At 36.8% G+C, this 26,571-nt stretch overlaps 1 protein-coding gene across 1 annotated transcript in view; it reads right to left on the reverse strand.

Annotated features, from left to right (window-relative positions):
• Nucleotides 1–6,291: 6,291 nt before the first annotated feature.
• The window catches only part of LOC119572010 (suppressor protein SRP40-like), a 29,997-nt gene continuing 9,717 nt past the window's right edge, over nt 6,292–26,571 (reverse strand). Inside the window, exons 2-6 of the mRNA XM_037919054.1 lie at nt 17,628–17,749; nt 17,348–17,479; nt 14,197–14,363; nt 13,187–13,905; nt 6,292–9,025 (exon numbers count right to left, since the gene is read on the reverse strand). Of these exons, the coding sequence (XP_037774982.1) occupies nt 8,414–9,025; nt 13,187–13,905; nt 14,197–14,363; nt 17,348–17,479; nt 17,628–17,746 (1,749 nt within the window). The 5' untranslated portion in view covers nt 17,747–17,749 and the 3' untranslated portion in view covers nt 6,292–8,413. The remainder of the gene's footprint in view (nt 9,026–13,186; nt 13,906–14,196; nt 14,364–17,347; nt 17,480–17,627; nt 17,750–26,571) is intronic.

Here is a 26,571-nt window from a genome sequence, read left to right on the forward strand (position 1 = left end):
AGGAGAGGCAGGGGTCGGGAAATCAGAGAAGTCAAATTTAGATAGATTATTTGATGAAGGACCAAGTCGTAATGTCCCAAATAAGGATACAAATCCTTTATTATTGGCCATGGCATGCCTGAAATATGCGGGGAAGGGAAACGGTCTACCACTCAGGGTCCCCATAAGATTTAAGGGCTAGGCAATTAACCGAGGGAATACCGTGCCCATGGCTCCCTGAGGCCGTTCAGGGTGAACACAAATTCAGCCTTTCATACTTTCACCACGGAACTTATACCTTAGGGAGTGGACAAAAGGGACTGAAGAGGAGAAGGAAAAGGAAAAGGAAATGGCTAATGGTTAAAACAAATAGTGCTAGACATCAAAGGTCATGTAGCAGAAAGGGTAAAAAAGAGGTAACGGTTAGGATAAAATGTTTTATGCCAAAGGTTCTAGAACACTATAACATGATAGTGGAATGGGAAAGAGGGGAGAGCATATGGAGAACGGGATTAGTAAAAGGGTAAGGGGGTAAGTGCTATTGATTAGATCGAATGGACTGTATCTATGCGTCAGAGAAAGGGAGAGGAACACTGTATGTGGAAAACTGCAAAAGGACCATCATGAAACGATCAGCGGATAATAAGGGTAGAAATGGGGAGTTGGAGAAGTAGATGAAGAATCCATTGAATGACATGATGGAATAGGGGAAGGTGGTGAAGTATCAGGAAGAATGTCAGGAGGGGAAGGATCCGGAGGACACTGTTGCGACAATAAAGGAGGCACGTGAGCATCCAGGTGGGATAATGGGGAAAGGAGAGGGAAAGGGGAGAATGAAACAAATAAATGTACTAGATATCAAAGGTCATATAGCACTGTGGTAAAGTATTGTGGTAAAAGGGGTTTAAAGTTTTTTTTATTACAACTAAATGTCTTAGATTTCAACGGTCATATGGCATTATAAGATAGTATGGTACCCCGTAAATGGGGTAGGATAGGAATTGATAGAAGGGGAAAGGATTAAACACAAAGGTGATTAGATGAAATGGAGGGTGTTTATGCGTCTTAGGAAGGAGAACAGGTTGTCAAATGAAAAGGTCGGGGATGCCTCACGGAATCCCCCACCTTTGTGGGACTTAAGGCGGCCTCTAGGAGTAATAGTGTAGCACTGTATTGATACTGCATCATAGTAAGTCAGGCAAGTAGGTCCTCTTCAGTGTTTGACCTTGTCGTAAACAGGGCAATCAACTGGGGAGATGGAAATAAGTATAAAAGGGAGAGTGGGGATGGGCAAGAATAGGTTTGCCAGTGATGTCAACCAGGGTAGATAGTGCATGGGATTGTAGCTGTGACAAGGCGTGAATGATCGGAACGGCTCCGAAGGAAACTTTGCCTACTTGTTTTTAAGGCATGTTGTAAGAGGAGGGTATTATCAGAGTAAAAGGCTGTAAGGGGGAATCACAAAAAAATCGATCCCACTTGGCTGGGCTAAAAGGTTTGTAGAGGGGCGATGACGGGAGGTAGAAGGACTGGTGTGGAGTGAGGTATTACTGTGGGGAGGAGGGCGATAAGATTGAAGAGTTGTAATGAGGGAGGAGGATATAGAAAATGGAAACGGTTGTGCAGGAGATGGCGTGAGGAAGGGGTGTTTTTTGAAGATTGAGTAGATGATTCAGGATTGGTCATGTTGACAGCAAGTGTCGAAGGGTTTATTTATTTATTTATTTGAAAAATTCTGTCGCGTCAACATTAGCGGTGTATACAAAATATAGAGATAGGGTGGGCCTTGGAGGCGAAACCCCCAGGTACAGAAGTTTTTTGTGGATTTCCAGAATAGTTAATGGTTAAAACAAATAGATGTTTTAGACATCAAAGGTCATATAGTATTATGATAAAAGTAATATGGTGAAAAGGGTAAAATGAGTTAACGATTAGGTTAAGTGGACAGAAGGGGGTGAAGAAAAGGAAAAGGAAAGGAGAAGAAGAAATGACCATGCAAAATTAGTTGAGGCGAGGGCTGATCTCCAAGGTAGGGGTGATCCCCTACACTGGGCCTCAGTCTCCGTCTCCTAAGACCCCCGCGACAACAACAAGCAAGGGATTGGGGAGAGATAGTGTAGTATCAGTGGCCGGAGTCGTGATCAAAGGAGAGTCTGGGGTCTTTAAACCAGAGGAGTTAGATTGTGGGAGGCTAGGTGATAAGGTGCAAACCTCAGTGACCCTAGTAAGGATACAAAATCTTCATTACTGACCATGGTAAGCCTGAAATATGGGGCGAAGATAAAGGCCCACTCTCAGGGTCCCCATGAGGGGTAAGGGCTAAACAATTAACCAAGGGAACACCGTGCCCATGGCTTCCTGAGGCCGTTCATGACTGGCACAAAGTCAGCCTTTCACCCTTTCAACACGGCTCTCACACCTTAGGAATTGAACAGAAGGGGTTGCGGAAGATAAGGAAAAAAGAGGAGTATAAAAGACCGTGTAAAATTAGTTGAGGCGAGGGTTGAAGCCCAAGGTAGGGGAGATCCCTAGCATTGAGCTCCAATCTCCGTCTCACAAGCCTCCCCCCACGACAACGAGTAAGGGATTGGAGGGGGGGGGGGAGAAGAAAAGACCATGCAAAATTAGTCGAGGACCGAGGTCCAAGATTGGAGAGATCGCCGTCTCCTATGCCCCTCCATGACAACAACGGGCATGGGTTGAGGGGGGAGGTGGATCAGCCCATGTTTGGATTATCATCCTTTAAAACTTAATATGAAACATACATTGTTTCCATGGTTTCAGTTTATAAATTAAGCTTTAAAATGGGAAATCAGAAAATTATAATTCAGATAGTCACAGCTTTGGTCATTCTTTGTTATTGTGATAACCTTTACCATTACTATTCTATAAGCACTAAAAGGATGCACTTGTAAGCAGTGGTTAATATTTAGAAGAAATAAATGTGCTGGACATCAAAGGTCAAATAGCACTATGGTAAAGTATTGTGGCAAAAAGGATGGAAATGAGTTAATGATCAGGATGTGTTAGATATCAGAGGTTGTAGAACGTTGTAGGATCGAATGTTACTGAAAGGGGGGGTGTATAGAGGGGGAGCAAAGGGAACACAATGGGGATTTGTAAAAAGATGTGGTTAAAGCTATAGGGCGATCAGATCATGTGGAGAGTATGTGTCTGAAGAAGAGAAAACGAAAAAAGAGGTATTATGCACAATCAGATGGTAAATACGGTAAGAAACGAACAGGGGATGGCGGTGAAGTATCGGAAAAAGTGTCAGGATGGAAGGGATCCACAGTAGGACATTATTTTGACTTAAGGGAGTCAGATGAGCATCTAAGTGGGGGTGGTAAGGATAATGAGGAAGGAAGAGGGATTGGTGATGGAGGAGAGGATGGGGTGTTTTTTGGTTGAGTGGGAGGAAGAGGGGTAGTTGGCACTTGAGGAGGAGGAATGATATCGGTAGATACTTTGAGTGTAGAGCGACTAAAGGGGTTAGAGGAAGCGGATCATTCTCTTGAGTCATGTTTTTGAACTTGTTGGTTGGGGAGGTTTGATAAACAACAGTTTTCTTATACGAAGGAGAAGAGCGAATAGATGCCCGAGGAGCAGAGGAAGAGGTGGGTGTAGGAGAGGATATGGTAGGAGAAGATGGAGTGGAACGTTTAGAATGTCTAGTGCGACAAGCAGAGTGAGAACGAGGGGTAGGGGTAGGCACCGAGGAAGCGGTAGAGATTGGAGTATATGGATTTAGACTAAAAGAGGAATTTGACTGAGGGAGAGAGGTATTAGAGATAGGTTGGTTTAGGGTAGAAGCAAGAGATACTGGGAGAGATGCTGAGACTTCTTGAGAAGATGGGAGGGGAGCGGAGCGAAGTACAGTTTTCGAATAGGTAGTGAGAAAAACCTCTTTGGTGTGCATCTGGCCTTACGTAGAATGAGGCTTCGTTTGAATATGAGAACTGATACCTCAAATTCGAGCTTGTAGGTTGGACAGCTTCTATAAAATACATTATGAGAGCCACCACATTGGCACATGTGCGTGACTGAACAGAGCCAATTGAACGGTCATGACCAGGTTGGGCACATAGAGGGCAGCGGGCTGTTGTGGAGGGACAGTGTTTGGTTGGGTGGCTAAAACGCCAACATTAAGCACTTATGATACAAAAGCATCAGCTGTCATACAAATATTGATTTGGAAATGTGTACATTGACGGGGGAAGAGGTCGATATGGTCGGATAGGGAAGGATACTCCATAATATAAACTTTATGGGGGAGGTCATGTCTACGGAAACTAATCTTGGTAACATTGATGTAAGACTTACGTTGGTCTCTGTGAGGAATAGTGTAGTACTGGACTGCCACTGCATCATTGCCGACGTGGCATGCGAGCAAGTCGTTTTCGCAACCTGACCAGTCTTTGCTGTAGACAGGATAGTCAGTTGGAGAGAAGGAAACAGTTCCGGTACAAGTATTAAGGGAGGAGTGAGGTTGGGCAGGATAGATAGTGCACTAGCCTGGGACTCAGATGCAATTGTGACAAGGCGTGAATGATTGCAAAAGGAAACTGGTTACTTGTTTTTGGAGACATTATTGGAAGAGAAGGATACTGTCAGAGTATGGGGCTGTAAGGGGAATCACAAAGAATTGATCCCAATTGGCTGGGCCAAAATGGGTACTCGAAAGGTTAGCAGAGATTGAAGCAGTAGGAGGACGAGGAAGATGGGGTGGTATGGAGAGAGGTAATACTATTGGGAGGACATTATGAATTGAGTAATAATAAGGGGGTAGGGGTAGACAATAAAGAAGAATGTGCAGTAGATGGAGTGGAAGATTTTGAGAGAGAGAAGGGTGTGTATTCTGAAGGATGAGTAATGGGTGGATGATTTGGAATGGATAGAGCTGACAGCAAACATCGAGGAGGTGGTATTAATATCAGTCAGAGAGTGGTCAAAGGAGAGGCTGGGGTTGGGAAACCAATGTAATCAAATTTAGATAGGCTAGTTGATGAAGAGGCAAGGTTTAATCCCCTAACAAGGATAAAACATCATTGTTGATCATGGTGAACCTCAAACCACGACAAGAAGCAAGGGATTGGGGGAGACATGCAAGCAAGCACGCACACGCACGCACGCACGCACGCACGCACACACACACACTAAAAGACACACACACACACGCACACTAAAAGACACACACACACATACACGCACACTAAAAACACACACACACACACACGCACACTAAAAGACACACACACACACACACACACACACACACACACACACACACACACACACTCTAAAAGACACACACCACACACACACAACACACCACACACACCCAAAACACACACACACCACAACCACACACACACAACACACACACACACACACACACACACACACACACACACACACAACACACACACTAAAAGACACACACACACACGCACACACAAAAACACACACACACACAACACACACCACACCAAAACACACACACCACACACACACACACACAAACACACACCACACACACACCCACTAAAACACACACACACACACACACACAACACAAACCACAAAACCACACCACACACACACACACACACAACCACACCACTAAAAGACACACACACACACTGACCCACCAAGCACACACACACACTAAAAAACACACACACCCCACTAAAACACACACACACCACATCCACACACCACTCACAACAACCACAACCTACACACACACAGCACACACCAACTACAACACACACACAACCACACACACACCACACACACTAAAAGACACACACACACAAAAACACACACACACACCACACACACAACACAACACACACACTAAAAGCACCACACACAACACCACACACCACTAAAAGACACACATACACACACACAACACACACACACTAAAAGACACACACCACCACCACACAACAACCACACACACCAAAACACACACACACACACACACACACACTAAAAAACACACACACACTAAAAGACACACACACACTAAAAGACACACACACACTAAAAGACACACACACACTAAAAGACACACACACACTAAAAGACACACACACACACACACACACACACACACACACTAAAAGACACACAAACACACGCTCACTCGCTCACTCACTCTTTGTTTAATGGTTCATAAAACTGGCTGGCTTTAAAAAAATACTAGTAGTCCAGTTGACAAAGGATTTGGTATATCTTCCAGGTTTAACAGTAGCACAACCCCCGACATCCGTATCAGACAAAAGGATGCTAATAAAACAACACTTATACCGTTCAATTTTATTGACATTTGTTTATAAAATGTATGATTCTGATGCATGTTAAACCAAAATAATATTCTCTACAGACTCTGCAGTTTAAATTTCTTAATTCTACCTGATCTATGAAAATTTTGTAAGATATCTCTTCTTACAAGCTACCCTTGGCTTATATTATAATGCCTTAGTAAGCCAGTCTGCAAGTCAATTTGAATACAATACATTTAGTTAGAAAAAAATAATTTAGAAAATAACTATTACCAATGTTTAGCAATAAGTGCTGTTGCAGGCTTTTAAACCACTGGTTGCCTAGAGCACTTACATGTTAGGAGTAAAATACTTCTTGACTACAATCACCTGAAATAGATTTCTTGTTTGGGTGATTCTAGACAAACATGCACTGAAGGGGTTATTTCTTAAATAATTTCCTTGAGTGCATTTCTGTCAAGTGTAAACAAAGGTTACACTAAATCAGTTATTTAATTTGTGAATAATTCATACCTGAAACAAATAGAGGTATGTCCAGGTATACTTTCAGGGATCCCTAATGGCTATTTCAACAGGAATCAATGCAATGTTAGTATTCAAATGAAAAAAAGAAAGAAAAGGGCAGAGGTAGCAGAGGAAGAGGCATACATATGATTCACAAAGGGAAGAGAAAAGAAAAGAAAAGAAAAAAGAGATTGCCGCTATTTTCAATGTAAATGATGCTCCATTCCCTACCAAAGAAAGAACTGAGAAGAACATTAAATAATAATGAGAAACAGAAGACAGGTCACCTAGAAATAAAAAAAAACTACCAGTATGTACAAAACTGCATAACTGTATTTGGATATGATGATGCTGACAAATCTAATGAGGAATACAAAATAATGAGTGGTTCAGTCAGATATAAATTAATCAGAACTGAACTGTAGGAAATGTACAGAAGAAAAATAGGAAGAGAAACTGATAATGTAAGGAAGTAGGCAACTATGAAAAATTGATAAAAAAGGTAATAAACATTGGTACATGTAAATTTCAAATAACCATCCCATTCATGCATTCCATACAATGTACATTGTGAACATCAACCAAAAAAATATTTGACAAACTTAAATAAAAATACTGAAACCAAATTTGTGATATGACAACTCACTTTAGCAATACGGTGAAATAAATAATACTGATGTTAACACTATGCACTGCAAATGCTATACAGAACATTACCTGGTCTAAGCACTTAGGATACAAAAGCATCAACTGTCATACAAATATTGTTTTGGAAATCCCTGAACAAATAATGATCTGTGGTAATGACATGTACTCCTGCAAACTATCACACTCCCCCTTTTTTCTCGCTCTCAACAAACTACCAATGCTGGCACATGTCCGACTCCTCAGCTCTCAAAGCAGGATCATTCACTAAGGTGTTTACTAAGTACATCCCATCTTTCCTTTAAATAATACTATCCAAGTTACCATACACCATAACTGTGACATTACAAATTTGTTTTTAAAAAATCTATTGCAAAAGCTATTATGCATAAATAAACAACCATTGTACTGTACTTGATAATCAGTACAACACCATTTGAGTGGGAAAAATGTTTGTTCTTGTAACTGTAACTGTACTCAGCACCCTTCCTCTTGATGTCTAGTCACTCTTATTGGATAAAACATCCCTTATATTGTCTGCAGCTCAAGAATTAGGAGATCAGCTGAAGATTCAGATGTTACTTATGTTATCATCAAATGCAATATTCTCTTAGGTTCCTCAGTATTGAAAGGAAAAGGTATAATAAAATAAAAATGTACTATACAAAGTCCCAAAGACAATAAAAATTATCACTTTGCCATCACTTCTGCACATCCTGACACAGGATGAAATGCACAGTCCAAAGTAAAATTCTCTGCAGAAAAACAGTATCATTAAAAGTAAAAGCAAAAATCAAAATTGATAGAAATAATATCTATAATAATATAGGCAATGGTACTAAAATGGGACAAGGATGCTGATTACTTCCAGCAACCCCTTTCCTTCAAAAATTCTGAATGCTATTCCATCTTCATGAATAAGTGTCCAAATGGCAGGTACAGCTGTGTAAATAAATTTATACAAAAATATGCTACAAAAGTTCCAAACTAACTCAGTCTTCTTCCATTGGCTGGGCTTTATCTTCACCCTCCAGAGAACTTGAACAACTAACACTGGCAATATCCTTTTCTGTAGTATCTTGTTTTTTTTCAGTCGAGCTGTCTGTTGCCATTTTTTCTGTACCTTGAGAAACTGTGGAGTCTGAGTGAGATGCAGTGGAAGTTGAGGCAGCAGGACTGGTTATAGAGGTAGGTTCTGGGGTGTCCTCTTCTTCACCAGATGATACACCATCTGAAGGTGAAGGTGGAAGTGGTGCTGCTGTTGGTGAAGGTGTAGCATCGGTGCTCCCAGGGGGTGATGCTGCCTGACTGAGGTCTGAATCAGTGGTTCTTGTAAGAGCAGATTCTGGTTCAATGGCAGGAGAAGGAATGCCAGGACTGGATTCAGAGGTTTCTGAGCAAGATGTTGCTGAAACAGCAACAGAACAATCTGAGGGTTGGCTAGAGAATGCAGATGTCTGTGGGTGAGAAGTGCTGTCAGCCTCATGACTATCTTCACTTTGCTGCTCCTGCATGGATCGTCCTTCTGACACAACTACTTCTGGTTCATTTCTGTCACTGTTGTCTGCTACTGCTGTTGCTTCAGAGCTGCCTTCTTTTTCAACCTGTGAACAAATGTGAACCACAATTAGCACAAAGTAAGACCATATAATTTGTTCAACTTCGAACTTCAACTAACATTATCATTCAATTTCTTTGGTTAAATATGCAATTTGCCTGACATAAATATTTCCTTCTGAACTTTTTATAACTACACAATAAAATTTCCATTAGAAATGAAGCAAAATTAATCTAATTACCAAAAATAATCCAGTTAACCCATTCGCCCCGTTTGGCATCTATTCTTGCCATGCTCTCAATGGACGCCAACACGTTTGGCATGTAATCTTGCCATGGCATCTATGGGCCCCGTAACGTTTGGCACGTATTTTTGCCTTGATGACTGACCATAGACTGACAGTTTATTATTTTTTTCAACCTAATACTTGGCTCTGTTACTAGTCTTATTTGACTGGTTGATAAATATGTGATGTATGTAATTTATGACATATGTAATTGTCGTAATTATTTATGACTTGTAATCATGTGATTTGTTCACACTAGATTGCATGATTATGATGTACCTTGACCTGACTGGCTGGAAACTAATAATTGCTTTGATTGGTGCATCAGGTCACATGGCATGATCTGATTGGTTAGTCATGTGAATAAAAGGTCAGTCAAAGGCTCATTCCAGCAGAACGATCGCAGCCATGGAAGGTATGAAGGTATATTCTCTCTTACAAGTCTTGTACTAAAGAAAAAAAAACTAAACTTACACAATGTGACATCACATATCAATACAAAGCTATTTTTGAACATCAAAGTGAAGCTACATTCACTTTTGCTTTTCTTCCTTTTCTGTTGAATGAAATGATAAAAAACATGGTGTGATCTCTTATATGGACAATGCACTACTTCTGAGTATCAAAATGATATTTGGCTTGCTGCTCTGCTTCATTTGAAAGTTTGAAAAAAAAGCACAAAAAAACGGCTAAGTCCATACTTTTACATCTCGTGCAAAAACAACGCTAACTTTTAGCATCAAAGTGTTGATGTCATCTGATAGTATAGAGAACTTGGAAGCGATTCAGTATATCTCCTCAATACAAAGGCGAATAGATGCCTAGAAAAAACTGTGAGAAAAGTACAGTTTCTACACATTGCCCATATATAAAACCCAACTTTCATAATAGATCTATGGATAGATTCCTGCAAAAATTATATGATGGTCTTTGCGCCGCCGCGCCGCTCCAGAAAAATCCCGTTGCGGCGGCCCACGCGGCTGGCAACTATTACCGTGAGCGGCGCTGAGCGACGAGCGAAAAATTCCGGGGCGAATGGGTTAATGCAAATTTATGAAACAATGAATTTCTACTAAAACTTGAGTTATTCTTAAAAATCCTTTACCATTTAAAACAAGTCAAGGTTGGGAATACAATTGCAGTAGTTATCTAGTTTTAAAAATCAGTTAACATTTTGAGGAAAACAAATAAGAACTCTGTGTACCTGCTTCCCTGATATAGGTACTCTACTATATAGTATACAAAAGATAGAATGCTACCTTACTATTTGGGAAATATATGTCAATAAAGCATCCTTATCACTTCATGGCTAATTATTTATCCAAAGAGTTGTATTTATGAAATAACAGTTCCCCACCAAATACTACAACCTTTGAAATGATTAACCCCTGTGAACCACTAATCCTTCCTTGTCTACCCCCTTACTACAAATAATGCCTGATTCTTCAAGTTTCACCAAGGCAAATTTTATATTTGAAATCTTAAGAATTTGATTTAACACATCAAAGAATATTAAATTTTTTTCAAGATTTTTTTATACTTTTTGAATGAAAATCTCAGAAAAGTCATAACGTGTTATTTTAGTACGCTTTGATATCATATTTATTGCCATACAGTCATTCTTGTTTATTTTTGAAAGAGTTTGCTTAGGTATTGGGGGGAGGGGGGGGGGATCCTTACAATTCATTGTATTATACATGCATGATCATCCATTCTGATATTTTTTCTTTTCAAGTACAAAACCATTTTTTCACTAACACAGTTCATCACTTGAGTACATTCTGAAATTGCCCATGTCAAATTCTAAACTCTTGTATGGTGTATAGAGCAGTAAAAACACATGCCTCATCGGAACAAAATATATATTTACATGTTTAACCCCTGCAATCCAGATGATGTGACCCTCATCTCATGAAAAAATTTGGCTTGTGGAACGGATGATGTGAAAATGCTTTTATCAGAACATTTGGCTGAGGGCCGGGGAGATGGGAGCTTGCTGTCATGAGAATTTTGGTTGAAGGCCAGTGACCAGAATGACTTGCCTGAGTGCACAAAGCTCTTGAAGAGTGATTAGATTCAATGTGCATTTAGAAAGGGGAAGCGCACCAGCTCAGGGAGGATGCTATTTTAATGCTCTGGATCCAATTTCTGACTGCCGTTACTGGTGGCACAGTTTGTATTACAGAAAATCTAATATTATGAAGAAAAGAAAAGAAGAGAAAAGAAGAGAAAAGAAAAGAAAAGAAAAGAAAAGAAGAGAAAAGAGAAGAGAAGAGAAGAGAAGAGAAAAGAAAAGAAAAGAAAAGAAAAGAAAAAAGAAAAGAAAAGAAAAAGAAAAAATTGCCACATATACCAAAATGTTACTTTTTATTATCATTATTATTATTCTTGTTGCATTGAGTTATGGACTACCAATGGTCTGTGGAAGGAAAACAGTCTATTACCATATGGATAAAGCAAATAGAATGACAAATATACAGTGAAAAATGGCAAAAAAACAAAAAACACCTACAAGCTGCACAGCTGTCAGAGTGGCTGCTCAAGTAAACTTAAAGCCTGTACTTTGGGCCATGAGCAGGCACTGGAGCATCAAGATCCAAGGGGTTAATGGTGAACATACAAAACCAGAACTATATAATCAGTGTGAAAGGGAAGAGGAAAACAGAAAGAATGGAGGCACTGGCTAATTGAAATATGCCATACAATGCTAGAATCACTTTCACATTTACTGCAAAAGCAAAAATACCATAACAGGAGGGTCTACATGGAGAAGGGGGTATGAGTAGGATATGGTGGGTGTGGATGGACGAAACTTACTAGACAGGACCATACTTATTAGTGAACACTATATATATTTCCATCTTGAACAAGAGGAAATTAAAGTTTATTGGTCATGTAATGAGAAGTAAAAGTATTGAGAAAAACTTGCTGACAGGGATGGTGATAGCAAACAGAGGAAGAGGCAAACCGAAGACAAGACTGAGCGACAATATCAAAGATATTTGCGGGCTGTCTATGGTATAAGTGGAAAGAAAAGCGTAAGATCGAGTTGAGTGGCGAAGGATGGTGGAGAGGTCCACGGCTGCTCAAGCATGAGCATACCGTTATTGATTGATATATATTTCAGTTGAATAGTTTTTTGTGCATGACTGTAATGGGCATGAGTTTAGTAGTTTAATCAATTATCAAATTCTTTCCAATTGTGATAACTTTAAATGTCAAGATGGAAACTTGTTATGATCATGTGTTGTTTTGAGCAGTCAAAGCAATCAAGGGTTCAATAACTTTTGTTTACAAATTAGGGCCTGTAATTAATTGTTACAACTGGCCTGCTGATCTCATAATTACAAGGGAAGTCATCAACTCCAGCCATGGGCTGATCAATGGTGTAAATAAAGGAATTCTTGAATAAATATACCCATGGTTTCAATGTGAAAAGGCATTAGTATCAATATTAACATGTTCTGATTCAAATTTCATTCAATTTGTGAAATGTGGTAGAAATACAAGCATTCACAGACTTCCCATGGAATGAAAAAATAAGTTGTTCACTAATTGTCCATATAAATGTCATACATACTATATGCTAGTCAGTGTATGCAATGGCACTGCAATCAGTCTTACCATTTTGAACAATTTTATCTGCCAGTGAAGAAAAATAACACCTGGTAAGCAGGCATGGATATTTCTACATTAATTGATGAATTATATTTTTTTCTCTCTAACAACAATGCCATAAATGTAAAAACAAACTGAATCCTAAATAAGCTACCAATAAGATTACTCAGATCTATACTACAATGAATTTAGCAGATTTATGATCTTTACTCCTATTGCCACCATAACAGCAATCAGGAGTATCCTTTAATATCTCAGGTAAGCCTGAGATATTAAATATTAAAACTAATGGCTCTTTCTTACTTTGTGGTTGTCCTCAGGCTGGTGCTGTTGGAGAATTTGCTCTGAGTTGTCTTCCACAGAATCTGGGCTGCCTTGGGTTGCCCTTGTTGGCGATGATTCTGGTGTTGAATTTAGGCTTTGTTCCTTAGCATCCTCAGTGTTGTCTACACAGGAACTGTCTGATGAACATACCTCAGGGGGTAATGACAAGACCATTTCCTCTTTCTCCTTTTTACCTTGAATTTCCTCATTCCCATCGGCCAATTCACTAGCAACGCCTTCACTTGTGCAAACCTGCTGCCCTGAAGTACTCTCTTCTACAGACATTTTACTCTCTTCTTCCTCCTCAGCCTTCATGGATAAACAAGTGGCTTCAGCTTCAGCTGTTTCCATAGCTTCTTCTTCAGTTCTGGCACTACTGCAACTACTGCTGCTACTGCTGCTGCTGCTACTACTGCTGCTGGTATTACTCCCATCATCGCTTGCCTCTGCTTCCATGTTGTCCGTCTCATGTGGTGCCGCCAAGGCATCACTTTTCTCTTGTGGTTGTGAAAGATCATCAGCAGAACCTGATGCTTTGACCAAGGAGCTTTCTTCTGTTCTTGCCTTTTTAGCAGGGGGCTCTGAATTTTCCACCACTGGGGAGAGACTCATCTCTTCAGTCTGAGCAATACTTGGGCCATTGGCTTCTGAACCTGTTACTTGGCTTTCACACATGTTCATATCTGGGTCATATGTATCTGAAAGTATGAGAAAAACACAACTTAAAGCTATTAGAAAATTTTCACTATTCTTATCACTTTATGAAAATATAGGATGTTCTTTATACATTCCAAACAAGTTATTGGCTGATAAAGCTGGGTAGTCCTGACAAGCATCAGTAATGGAAAAACAAGGCATAATGTACCTATATTTAGCAAGATATGAATAGTTCAAACAAGAGAAATGCTCCAAGTCAAGTAAACATTTGTTTTTTAAAATCTTAATTGTAAAAATCTATGAAACAGTGAGGAAATACAATATTAAATTACCATTCATATTATTTGAAATGGAATGTGGGTGATGAGGAGAGGGCACCCTCTTATGGTGATGGGGCTGTGTAGACGTTGGAGAAGAAACACCTGAAACTGTGGAAGCATGGAGGCCCCCCTCTTGAAGACCATTCACGAGGGTCTGCCCGTCATCTCCACCTCGACGCCTGCAAGAATGAGAAAATGAGAACATGCAACTAAGACACTAAGGTAGGCTTAAATGTATACTTTACTACTAGATGTCAATAGAAAAGCTGGAAAGAGAAGTAAAGAAAGAAAGAAAGAAAGAAAGAAACAAATAAAGAAAGAAAGAAACAAAGAAAGAAAGAAGAAAAAAGAAAAGAAAGAAAGAAAGAAAAAAAAAAAATCACAAAAATTATTAACATGCTTTTATCAATAAAGAGAGAGATTACTGATGATGCAACACCTATCCAATATCTCTTTGCATACCCAAAGGTCTTGGCAACACCACCACGAAGTTTCATGGCGGTTCTGAGGTTCTAAGTATGTTTAAATGGCCGGGAGGCGTGGTTTGTTTACATCCTGTCCTTTTAAATGCTCACTACTACCACTCATGTTTTCCCTCAGTTTTATAGCTTTTTTTCCTGTTTTTATTACGTTTTTTTTTTTTTGTAGAACCGTTACTTTATATAAAAGAGGTAGTTGGCAACGCTAGAGTTGGTGAGAGATGAGCCTCCAAGCGATCGATGGCAAATGCTACCACGTGCAGGGTATGAGGGTACGTGCTCGCTACCTGGGATTACCCCCCTGCGACTGCTTTGTGTACACATTCATCAACTTGGAGCCATTACACATAATGCCTAGGCCAAAGAAGAACGTGGCTTTACGTCGCAAATGTGCAAAAATTGCAACAGAAGCATAAGTTGTTGCAGCGAAGCAAAGGCGTCAGGCAGCGTCTAGCAGTGAGGAGGCGTCACCACCACCACATGTTGCGTCATGTTCACGTGAACCAACGAGTGCACAGAAAAGAAAATCTCGAGTAACTGAACAAAAAGAACAACCAGAAGCTAGTGAAATGAAAATACGATGCATAATTTATGAAGAGACAGTGAAAGAAATTGTGGAAAGCATGTTATGTCCATCGTGTTGTCAGAACAATGCTACTGCTAAACTTACGCACCACCAAATAGACACGTACGTCCAAGTGAAGTGTTCATGTGGTCACGTTGTAGTGGATACTACCAAGTGAAAGAATATTGTTATCCCATGACAACATTATTAGTGTACTGCATGATGTGAGCCTGAACAGAAAGGTAGGTACAACTGCTAGTGAAATGCGTGAGGAAATCATGTCAACTTTCTTTCACTGCACGTCAACAGACGACAATCCTCAACATGACAGATGTGCCAAAGGTGAAGGTCATGGTGCTTCTACAATAGAAGCATTGCTCTAGGACAACAGCCTCATTCCCACACCACAATGAAAGTTTATTTCCGCCTGGAAGAAGCTCAGAAGAGGAAATTAAAGCCATCTATGACAGACTCACAACAGATGAAATGATGAATCGATGTCTTCAGGGCATAACTCAAAACCGAAATGAGCACCTGCATTCAAGAATATGGAGGATATGCCCAAAACATCGCAATGCATCAAAAATGTTGGTAGACTTCGCAACAGCAACTGCGGTATGCAACTACAATGTCGGCTACAGTGAAAGCAACTTGGTAGGCCTACTTGGCACTGAGTCTACACTTTATATGGAAAAATATCTGCAGAACATGGACAAGATGATGGACTCGCCATTCAGACGAAAAATTAGGAACAAGACCCTGCAAAGAGACTTGGAGTATGCAGCTGGAGGCTTCTGATTGTCACTGCGTTGTAAACAAACCCATTTTTCTCAGTTGTAAGTTATTGTGCTGTAAGTTGTTACTGCTCTGTCAGTTTTTATGCTATTCACTTAATTCTTTTTTCACTGTGTTCGTCATTAAATTTTCTATAAGATAGAAGCAATTTTTTTTAATAAGTGTAATTTGGAATTTTTATACATGTGTAAATGCTGAGTTTATAGGCGCAGTGACACTTATTGATGTTTTTTTATTATTTGTGTCATTAAAAATCATATAATTGGAAAAGTAAAGCTTCTAGTTTGTTAGGCAATGATTACTTTCATCAAAAATAATTTTAAAAACTAATTATCTTAATTAGCTTGGAAGCCTTAGTCGGTCAAAGTTCACTTAAAATTTTAACTATTTTTTTACATTTTTAATTTTTTCTCTTTTTCTTTTCCATGTACCATCTTCAAACTTTCTACAAACGTAAGAAAGTATCTTAGCTATATGTCAATAAATTTTCATGAAAATTGATCGAGAAGTTTATGATTACCCCAAAAAATCATCCCGAGGCCCTTAAGGCCAGGGTGACAGGCATGACTAGTACACAAAGCTCTTGGAAGAAGATGAGACTCCGTGAGCATTTAGGAAGGGGCTTTTGCATTGTTTCCACCAGTAAACAAGGTTGGAAGGTACCATCAGTGAGCCATGGCTGGAAGATTGCCAGCTCCAGGGAGGACTTATTACCATTCTCATGATCCTATTTCTGCCTGCTGTGACTTTTGGCACAAGGTGCATTACAGAAAATTGAATAATACAAAAATACTTAAAAATCACAAAAAAGTTACTTATTGCTATTGCACACAGTTGTAAATAATAATAATAATAATAATAATAATAATAATAATAATAATCTGCTTAACCTCTTACTGCCAGGCCTCGCCTATAGCCATCATAACAATGTGACTCATCATGATGGATATGGCTATATGTGTCATGACATACTAGAGCAAGTCGAGTGGGATGTTCTGCTACATGTAGCAGACTCCTGGGCCAAATGGCAGGACAGTTGCCAGAAGTCACCTGAGTCAGAACACCAAGAGATTTCTGATACTGTCATTGAGAGGCTATGGGAATTACAAAAAAAACATTTTCTCCAAAAAATAAGTGAAAGGCTTCTTAACTGGCCCTTTAGTGCCTGAGCAAACAAAATTCACAACAGTACATTAATTAGTCAACAGACCATTTACTTAGCAGTAGCAATGGGTTGACACTTTCTAGTTTTTCAAACTGTCTCTCAAACCTCTACTGCTTCCTAAATGATAATGCATACTATAATTAACAAATATCTACTTACTGTCGTCCTGGCTCAATGTTAGAAACCACCAAAACATTCTTCTCCAGTCCTCGCAAGAATTTGTCTGTTCTCTTGTAGTGTCTTGTGGGATCTATCATAATTTCACATAGTCGCTGTATAGTAAAAGGAGCCCTGCATGGAGAAGAGATTAAAATTTTAAAATGGATACAAGGGATTAGATGCAAAAAAAAAAAAAGTCCTTCCAAAGCATCTGTGATCATTACATTATATTTTCATGATAAAACAAAAAAAATAATGGAATACAGAATCTGAAAATTACCCTGTGAAGGTGTCAAAGTGATGTAGAATCTTGTCCCGTGTAGGGACATAGGAAAAAGCCGGCACATTCCTGCACTCTGTCATATCTTCCCCCCCACAATTCTCGTAAAACTCGTTCATTACCTGGAGAAAAAGACAATGTTTTAGTAAATATCCATTTTAGAAAATAAATCAGGTAGTATCAATGACAACATCTGAAATACATTAAACACACACACACGCACGCACACACATATATTCATATACACAACTTCGTATACATGTTGTGTATATATACACATATTAATATATATATACATACTCATATATATAAGTATTCATATTCATATACATACACACACATACTCGTGTGTGTGTGTGTGTGTGTGTGTGTGTGTGTGTGTGTGTGTGTGTGTGTGTGTGTGTGTGTGTGTGTGTATGTATGTATGTATGTATGTATATGTATATGTATATGTATATGTGTATATGTATATATGTATATATGTATATATATAAATTTATATATCAATCAATAACGGTATGCTCATGTTTGAGCAGCCGTGGACCTCTCCACCATCCTTCGCCACTAAACTCGATCTTACGCTTTTCTTTCCACTTATACCATCGACAGCCCGCAAATATCTTTGATATTGTCGCTCAGTCTTGTCTTCGGTTTGCCTCTTCCTCTGTTTCCTATCACCATCCCTGTCAGCAAGTTTTTCTCAATACTTTTACTTCTCATTACATGACCAATAAACTTTAATTTCCTCTTGTTCAAGATGTCCAACAGTCGGTCTTTACAATTTATTTTTCTCAGCACTTCATCATTCGTCTTCTTCTCTGTCCAGCTAATACGCAGTACTCGTCTGTAACACCACATTTCAAAACTATTGATCTTTTTCTTGTCTATCTACTTCACACCCAACACTCAGAACCATATGATGCAATTGGGAAAACTAATGAGTTCAATAACCTCAGCTTTGTCCGTAAGGTAATGCTTCGGTCTTTCCAGATGTTATTGAGAGCAATTGTGGCGCTTTTGGCAATGGTAATTCTTCTTTTTATCTCCGGTGAATCATCATATGTATTAGTTAAAACAGCTCCAAGATAAGTGAACTCTTTCACATTTTCCACAATCATTCCATTGATTGTAACATGTTCATCATTGTTCATTCCCGGTTATCTTTGAATCTTCATGATCTTAGTTTTCTTGGCATTAAGAATAAGCCAGCCTTTTCGCTTGCTTCTCTAACTTTATCTAGTAGTTGTTGTAGTTCAGTGATACTGCTGGCAATCAAAACTATATCATCGGCGTACCTCAGTCCACAGTTCCTTCAAAATTCTCTAGAGCACCTCTCATAATTGTTTCAGAATATATATTAAAGAGGTGCGGAGACAGAATGCAACCCTGTCGTACTCCTTGTTTGACTTCGAACCATTCTGTTAACCCATAAGTGGTTCTACAGCTGCTTGTTGTTGGTCATACAAGGCTTTTATTAATTGGATGATGTGTTTTGGAAACTTCATATCGTACATGTTATTCCAGAGGATATCGTGATCAACAGTATCAAAAGCTTTCACATAATCGATGAAACACAGGTATAGGTCTTTTTGATGTTCTCTGTTTTTTCTCTATGATCAATTTAAATTTAGAATCTGGTTTCTGGTACCTTTTCCAGGGCGAAAACCTGCTTGTTCGTCTGCAATTTCCTCTCTTAACTTCAACTTCATTCTTTCAGCAATAATTTCAACAAAATTTTACTGCTGTGACTTATTAAGGCAATTGTCCTATTATTGTTGCATTGGAGTGCGTCACCTTTTTAGGTATGGGAGTAAAGACTGATTTTACCCAGTCTTCTGGCCATTTTCTTTCATTCCATATTTTGTACAGAGTTTGTAGAAGAAGTATTCAACACTTTCGCCAGCATTCTTAATTAGTTCTGCTGTTATTCATCTATTCCGGGGCTCTTGTTATTCTTTACTTCTTTTATGGCTTTTATAACTTCGTCCAGCAGTGGCGGTGGTTCATCCTCGCTGTCATTGAGTCTAATTAATGTTGTTGTTAGATTTTTATTCTTTTTGTATAAGTTGGAACAATATTGATTCCATCTATCTTTGACTTCTTTTCCATCACATAAAACAAGTCCATCTTCAGTTTTGATAGTGTCCATTGTAGGTTTAAATTTTCGTGTGATGTTTCGTACTCCTTGGTAGAGTTCTTTAGTTGTCTTATTGATAGAACAGTTTTCAATTCTCTGGCAATGTTCATTTAAATATTTTTCCTTATCTTGTCGCAATAATCTTTGAATTTTTGTATTTTGTTTTTGTAAATTACTTTTTCAACTGGATTATTGATACCTTTTTATTTTAGGCATCTTCTTGTTTCAATTTCACTTAGTGTTTTTCAGATATCCAGGGGGAATTTGTCTTTTTCTCTCTGGCGACAGTTTCCTAAGCAGTGCTCAGCAAGAGTTCTTTTCCTTCTTCCCACAACTCATTTGGTGTTTTATCATCTTCACATTGATTGAGTATTTCAAATTTGTTTGACACTGCAATTCTGTAATTGTTATCAAGAGTTTGTAGTCGAGCTTTAGAGGTGGTGTTGGACGCTCCATCTTTTTGAGTCTTATTTTAAAGTCGATAGTTAGTAGTTGGTGGTCACTGTTGCAGTCGGCACCAGGTCTTGTTTTTGGGAAATTTTTTTTGCAACTCTTCCATTTTGGTTCAGCACAATGTAGTCAATTTGGTTGCGTGTTCTTTTGTCTGGTGAAAACCACGTGTACAAGTGTCTTGGGTGGTGTTGGAACAATGTATTGGCTATAACTAAATTATTTGTACTACAGAATTCAATAAAATCTTTACCTCTTTCATTTATATCTCCAAGGCCGAATTTTCCACAGGTGTCATTTTTAGATATTTTTCCTACTTTGGCGTTGAGGTCTCCCATGATTATTTTTACATCTCTGTTAGGGATTGTGTCTAAAGTATCTTGGAGAGAGTTATAAAAAAATTCCATTTCTTCATCACTTGCAATGTTGGTTGGTGCGTAGCATTGTATGATACTAATATTATGAGGTTTTGCTTGTATTCTGACTTTTAAAATGCGATCATTTATTGGGCTGTACCCAATTAGTGCATTTGCAGTTTTTTTCGTGAGAATCATAGCAACTCCGTGACTCTAATTTCCTTCTTCTTTTCCAGAAAAAAGAACTGTCTTGTTTTCTTTAGTTTTGAAACTTCCATTACTTTTCCAATTGGTCTCACTGATTCCTAGTATTTGAATGTTGTATCTATCCATTTCGTTACAGACAGTATGTAATTTACCCATCTCTTTCATTTTCCTTACGTTCCACGTTCCGATTTTTAATGTGTTTCTTAATTGGACCTGTTTTCTTTATCTTCTTTGTCTTCCAGATGCATGTTTAACATTGTCAGCCTGGTTGCCCACTAACTAACGCGCCCCTTGATAACCCACGTGACGGGCGATGTGGTATGAATTATCGTTTCTGTATTTAATCATTGGTGTAGAGGTTTGTCAGGAGAAAATAAAAGTTGAGTGGAATCCCCCAGGCTCCTTCTCAACTCGCAGTCTCCAACTAATTAGGAGGAACTATCTCTGCCGCTTTTAAAACAGTTACACTGTAATACGCCAGACATATTATTTGGTGAAACCAGTAATCAGTAGAACTGAAGGTGTTTTCACCAGATATCCACTGCCCTGCTGCCGACAGTTTCACCGCAACCCTGGTATAGGGAGCTAATAGGGTGCTATCCTTGTTCAAGGGAACCCTAGGGTGCAGTTTATTGTCTTACCCAGGACAAATATATATATATATATATATATATATATATATATATATATATATATATATATATATATATATATATATATATATATATATATATATAACACACATATATATATCATCATCAATAACGGTATGCTCATGTCTGAGCAGCCGTGGACCTCTCCACCATCCTTCGCCACTAAACTCGATCTTACGCTTTTCTTTCCATTTGTACCATCGACAGCCCGCAAATATCTTTGATATTGTCGCTCAGTCTTGTCTTCGGTTTGCCTCTTCCTCTGTTTCCTATCACCATCCCTGTCAGCAAGTTTTTCTCAATACTTTTACCTCTCATTACATGACCAATAAACTTTAATTTCCTCCTGTTCAAGATGTCCAACAGCTGGTCTTTACAATTTATACAACATATATATATATACATATATATATATATATATATATATATATATATATATATATATATATATATATATATACATATATATATACATATAGATATAGACAAAGATACAGACAGATAGAGATATAGACACACACACACACACACACACACACACACACACACACACACACACACACACACACACACACACACACACACACACACACACACACACACAACACACACACACACACACACACACACACACACAGTCACGAAAAAAAAGTATCTTTACTATTTCTGACTTGACAATATGATACAACGAAAACAGTTGGAAAAAGTGCTGTGAGCCCGAACTGAAATTAATATCCCTGTCTGGGGTGTTATTTGGGGAAGGGGACAACTATTTTTTCTAAAATTTTGTTCACTTTTCTTTGCTATATGAAAAATTTAGGGTTTTGAAATATATAATACTATTAATATTTCCCATTACCGCCATCCGCTTGGCAAACGTTAGTAAGTCTCAGTAGTATGAATGCCACTAACACCACCGTTAATTGCCGTCTGTCTGTAAAGCGGTAATTACTCCTAGGCCATAATTGCTTTGGCAACAATATGACATGTGCAGGTATGATCTTGAACGAAGTCTCTGCCCATGGCTGCCAAAATATTCTCAAGGAGACAGAGATCTGGCAATTACATCTTCACAACACTGTTCGTGTGGATGGGGCTGTTATCCTGGATGAGGCTCTGACTTGGGGATACCATGGACCTCACTGATGGTAGAAACATCTCGTCTAGGATTTGGATGTAGGTATACCCCGTAAATCTGCCGGGCCCGACATCCACTAACTCCCCTACAACTCCACTCAAACTGCCCAGCAATTTTTGATAGTCTGCGTGCTGTTGCCAATAAAAAAAAAAGGGTTTGCATCCTTTTTAGTGGTTATGGAGTGAAAAAAAAAAAAGAAAGAAAGAAGAAAAAAAAAAAAAAAGATTTATGGTAAGGGGACGTGGCAACTAACTACCGGTCACATCCGTTTCTCAAATTCAGTTAGATGTAAGGAGTGTTGCCACTGAGTATCACATGGCATTAGCTCATAATCATGCACTTCAATGCAAGCTTCCTATTTGTGTTTCATATAGCACAATTACTTATAGTTTTGAATGACATTTCCTTGATCTTCCTCTGTCGTGCATCTTGGGTGCCCAACTAGATCTAGTAGATCTAGTTGCTGGACCCACAGACACGGCTGGCTTCGAAACACCTAATCTTGATTTATTGTCTCTTGACAGACCCTCAGAGTAAAGTGTAATTATGGTGATACAAAAGGTCTATGAGGTTTCCATTGCTAGTATTGGCATGATACAAGGCTCTAGCCATATAGACTTCGAAACACTATTCGAATACATTATGAAAAATCATGTTCCGAGCTTTGAAAACAACATGTACAAACCTTTCCGAATCAACTCCTAGTAGTTTCACCTACTCCTGAGTGATACTTTTTTTATCAAGTATACATACAAAGAATGATTCTTAAATTGAAGTTAAAGGTTGATGATATTGTAAGCCGTGGCCCCCGTGTTATTAAATTTGAAATGGAAAATAAAGAACAAGACAAAATCCTGGGGAGAGTCCATCTCCTGCAGAAGGGTATGGTCGCAAGATAGGGCCAAGTGTTCACCATTCATGAATTGAAGCCAAACGATTACATGAAATCAATTAAAGTTTGCCTAATGGGGAATAGGTAAGCGATAGCTATTGAATTGGTATCGCTTAAAGTCGGCTGCTCTCTGTAAAGGGGTCACGTTTAACTTATGTAATAAAGGAACCGTTCTGTTCTCTGTTTCTGCAAAGGCCCCGAAGCCTGAGATTGAGTCTGTGACCGCTAAGTCTGTGACCAGGGACGTCACGAAGACAGAGAGTGAGTCTGTAACCGCGGGCGATACGAGGTTTGAGTTTATGAACGCGAGTCTGAGATTTAGTTTGTGAGCACGGGCGCCACAGAGAGTGAGAGTGAGTTTGAGAGCAACGGCCACACCTCCATGAAGCATTTTTTTTTTCTTTTAGAACTCCTCAAAACATTTTCTATGTTATTGTATTGGTGCTACTTTCTCTATTTTTTCTTAGGACGGTTCATTATATGGGTTTCCCCGATTACACATAGGGAAGATATATAGAATTTGAGCTCGTATTATAAACAAGTGCCTACCTTCTCCTCATATACCATGCCATTTTCCTGGGACCCTAAACAATAAAGCTAAACTGATGCTTTTCTATAGTTGAGTGGCGAAGGATCGTGGAGAGGTCCACGGCTGCTCAAACATGAGCATACCATTATTGATGATGATATAAATCGAGTGGCCAAGTGGTTGGAGCATCGGATTCAAGATTGGCACGACAGCAATCTGAGTTCGAGGGTTCGAGTCACCGGCCAGCGCTTTGTTCCCATGGGCAAGGAACTTCACCTCGATTGCCTACCTAACCAATGGGTGGCCAAGCCAGCCCAAGTCAGTGCTGGTCCCAAGCCCGGATAAATAGAGAGAATGATTACCTAAAAGGTTACACCGGTACTCTCCGTGGAAAGGAACTGGGGACCCTACCATGTACTCACTCCTAGAGCATCACAACATGAAAACTATAATTAAGTATCATGCTGTGACCACGGCGGCACAAACATGAACCTACCGAAAAAAAGAAAGAAAAGAAAAGAAAAGAAAAGAAAAAATACATACATACATATACATATATATATTTACACACAAATATATATTTATACATATTTGTATATATATATACATATACATATATGTGTATATATATATATATGTATATATATATGTATATATATATATGTATATATTACATATATGTGTATATATATATATATGTATATATATATGTATATATATATGTATATTATATATAAATATATATATATATATATAATATATATATAATATATATATATTATATATATATATATATATATATATCTATACATATAGTATTCTTCTTCTTTTAACGGTAGGTTCATGTCTGAGCCGCCATGGTCACAGCATGATACTTAATTGTAGTTTTCATGTTGTGATGCTCTTGGAGTGAGTACGTGGTAGGGTCCCAGTTCCTTTCACGGAGAGTGCCGGTGGTACCTTTTAGGTTAATCATTCTCTCTATTTAAAAAATTAATTTCCCCAAAAATAAATCATTTTTATGATTTTTTAAAAAAACTAAATGATCTTTCTATAAATTTTTTAAAAAAAATTTAAAAAATTTAAAAATTTATTAAATTTAAATATAAATTAAAAAATAATTTTATATTAAAATTAAAAAAATTTAAAATTTAAATTAATAATCAAATTTTTTTTAAAATTTTTTTATTTTACCCAAAAAATTTAAACCCAATATTTTTAAAAAATATAATTTAAAAAAATTCCTAAAATTTAAAATTTTTTTTTAAAAAAATTTTTTAAATTATTTTTAAACAAATTTTAAAATTTTAATTTTTTAAAAAAAATAAAAAAAATAAAAAAAAAAAAAAAAAAAAAAAAAATATAAAATTTTTATTTATATATTAAAAAATTATTTAATATTTTATATATTATATAAAAATAAAAATTTTTTAAAAAAATTTTATAAAAATAAAAATTTTTTATATATATATTATAAATTTTTTCTTTTTTTTAACTTTTGTTAATGGTCCCCCATATATTTAAATTTAATTTTCTTGGGGATTTTAGTAATTTTTATTTTTTTTAAAGAGGGGGGGTTTGAATATTTTTTTTTGGGTTAAAATTTATTTTTTTTAAGTTAGAAAAAAGGGAATTTTGAAGAAAAAGATTTGGGGGAAAATGAATTTTGGGTGTTTATTTGAATTAACCATTTTCCCCCCTTAAAAATTTTTATATATTTATTTTTTTTTTATATTATTTTTATATAATATATATAGATATTTTTATTTTATTTATTATTATATTATTTTTATTATTATTATAATTATAAAATATATATAATATATTATTTTTTAAAATTTGTTTTTGAAGGGGTGGTTTAAAATATATTATTATTTAAAAATTTTTTATTAAAAATTTTTAAAAAATTTTAAATAATTTGTTGTATTTAATTTTAAAAAATTTTTTTATTTTTAAATTAAATTTTTTTTTAAAATTTTAAAATAAAATATATTTATATTATACTTTTTGTATATTTTTAGAAATTTTTAGATATATATATATAATAATATAATTTTAAAAAATATGATATAATTTAAAATTGGGGAATAATATATTAATTATATTTATATATAATAATGTAATATATATATAAAATATATATATATAAATAAATATATTTTAATAATATTAAATATATATAAAGGGGAAAAATATATATATATATATATATATATATATATATATTTATATAAATATTTTATATATGTAATAAATATATATATATAGAAATATAAAATATAATACTTAAAAAATAAATAAAAAATATAATATTATAAATAAATAACATTATAAATATATTAAAAAATAAAAATAATAATTATTAAAAAATAAAAGTGATAATAAAATTTAAAAAAAATTTTTAAAATTTAAATATATAAAAAAATATATATATTTAAAAATATAAATATATTTAATATATTATTATATATATTATATAAATATAAAATATATAGTATATAATTTATATTTATACATATTTTGGGGAAATTAAAATATATAAATTATAATATATATAATTTTTTAAAATTAATATTATATAT

The sequence above is a fragment of the Penaeus monodon genome, chromosome 4 (assembly GCF_015228065.2).
Source record: "Penaeus monodon isolate SGIC_2016 chromosome 4, NSTDA_Pmon_1, whole genome shotgun sequence".
Lineage (NCBI taxonomy): Eukaryota > Metazoa > Arthropoda > Malacostraca > Decapoda > Penaeidae > Penaeus > Penaeus monodon.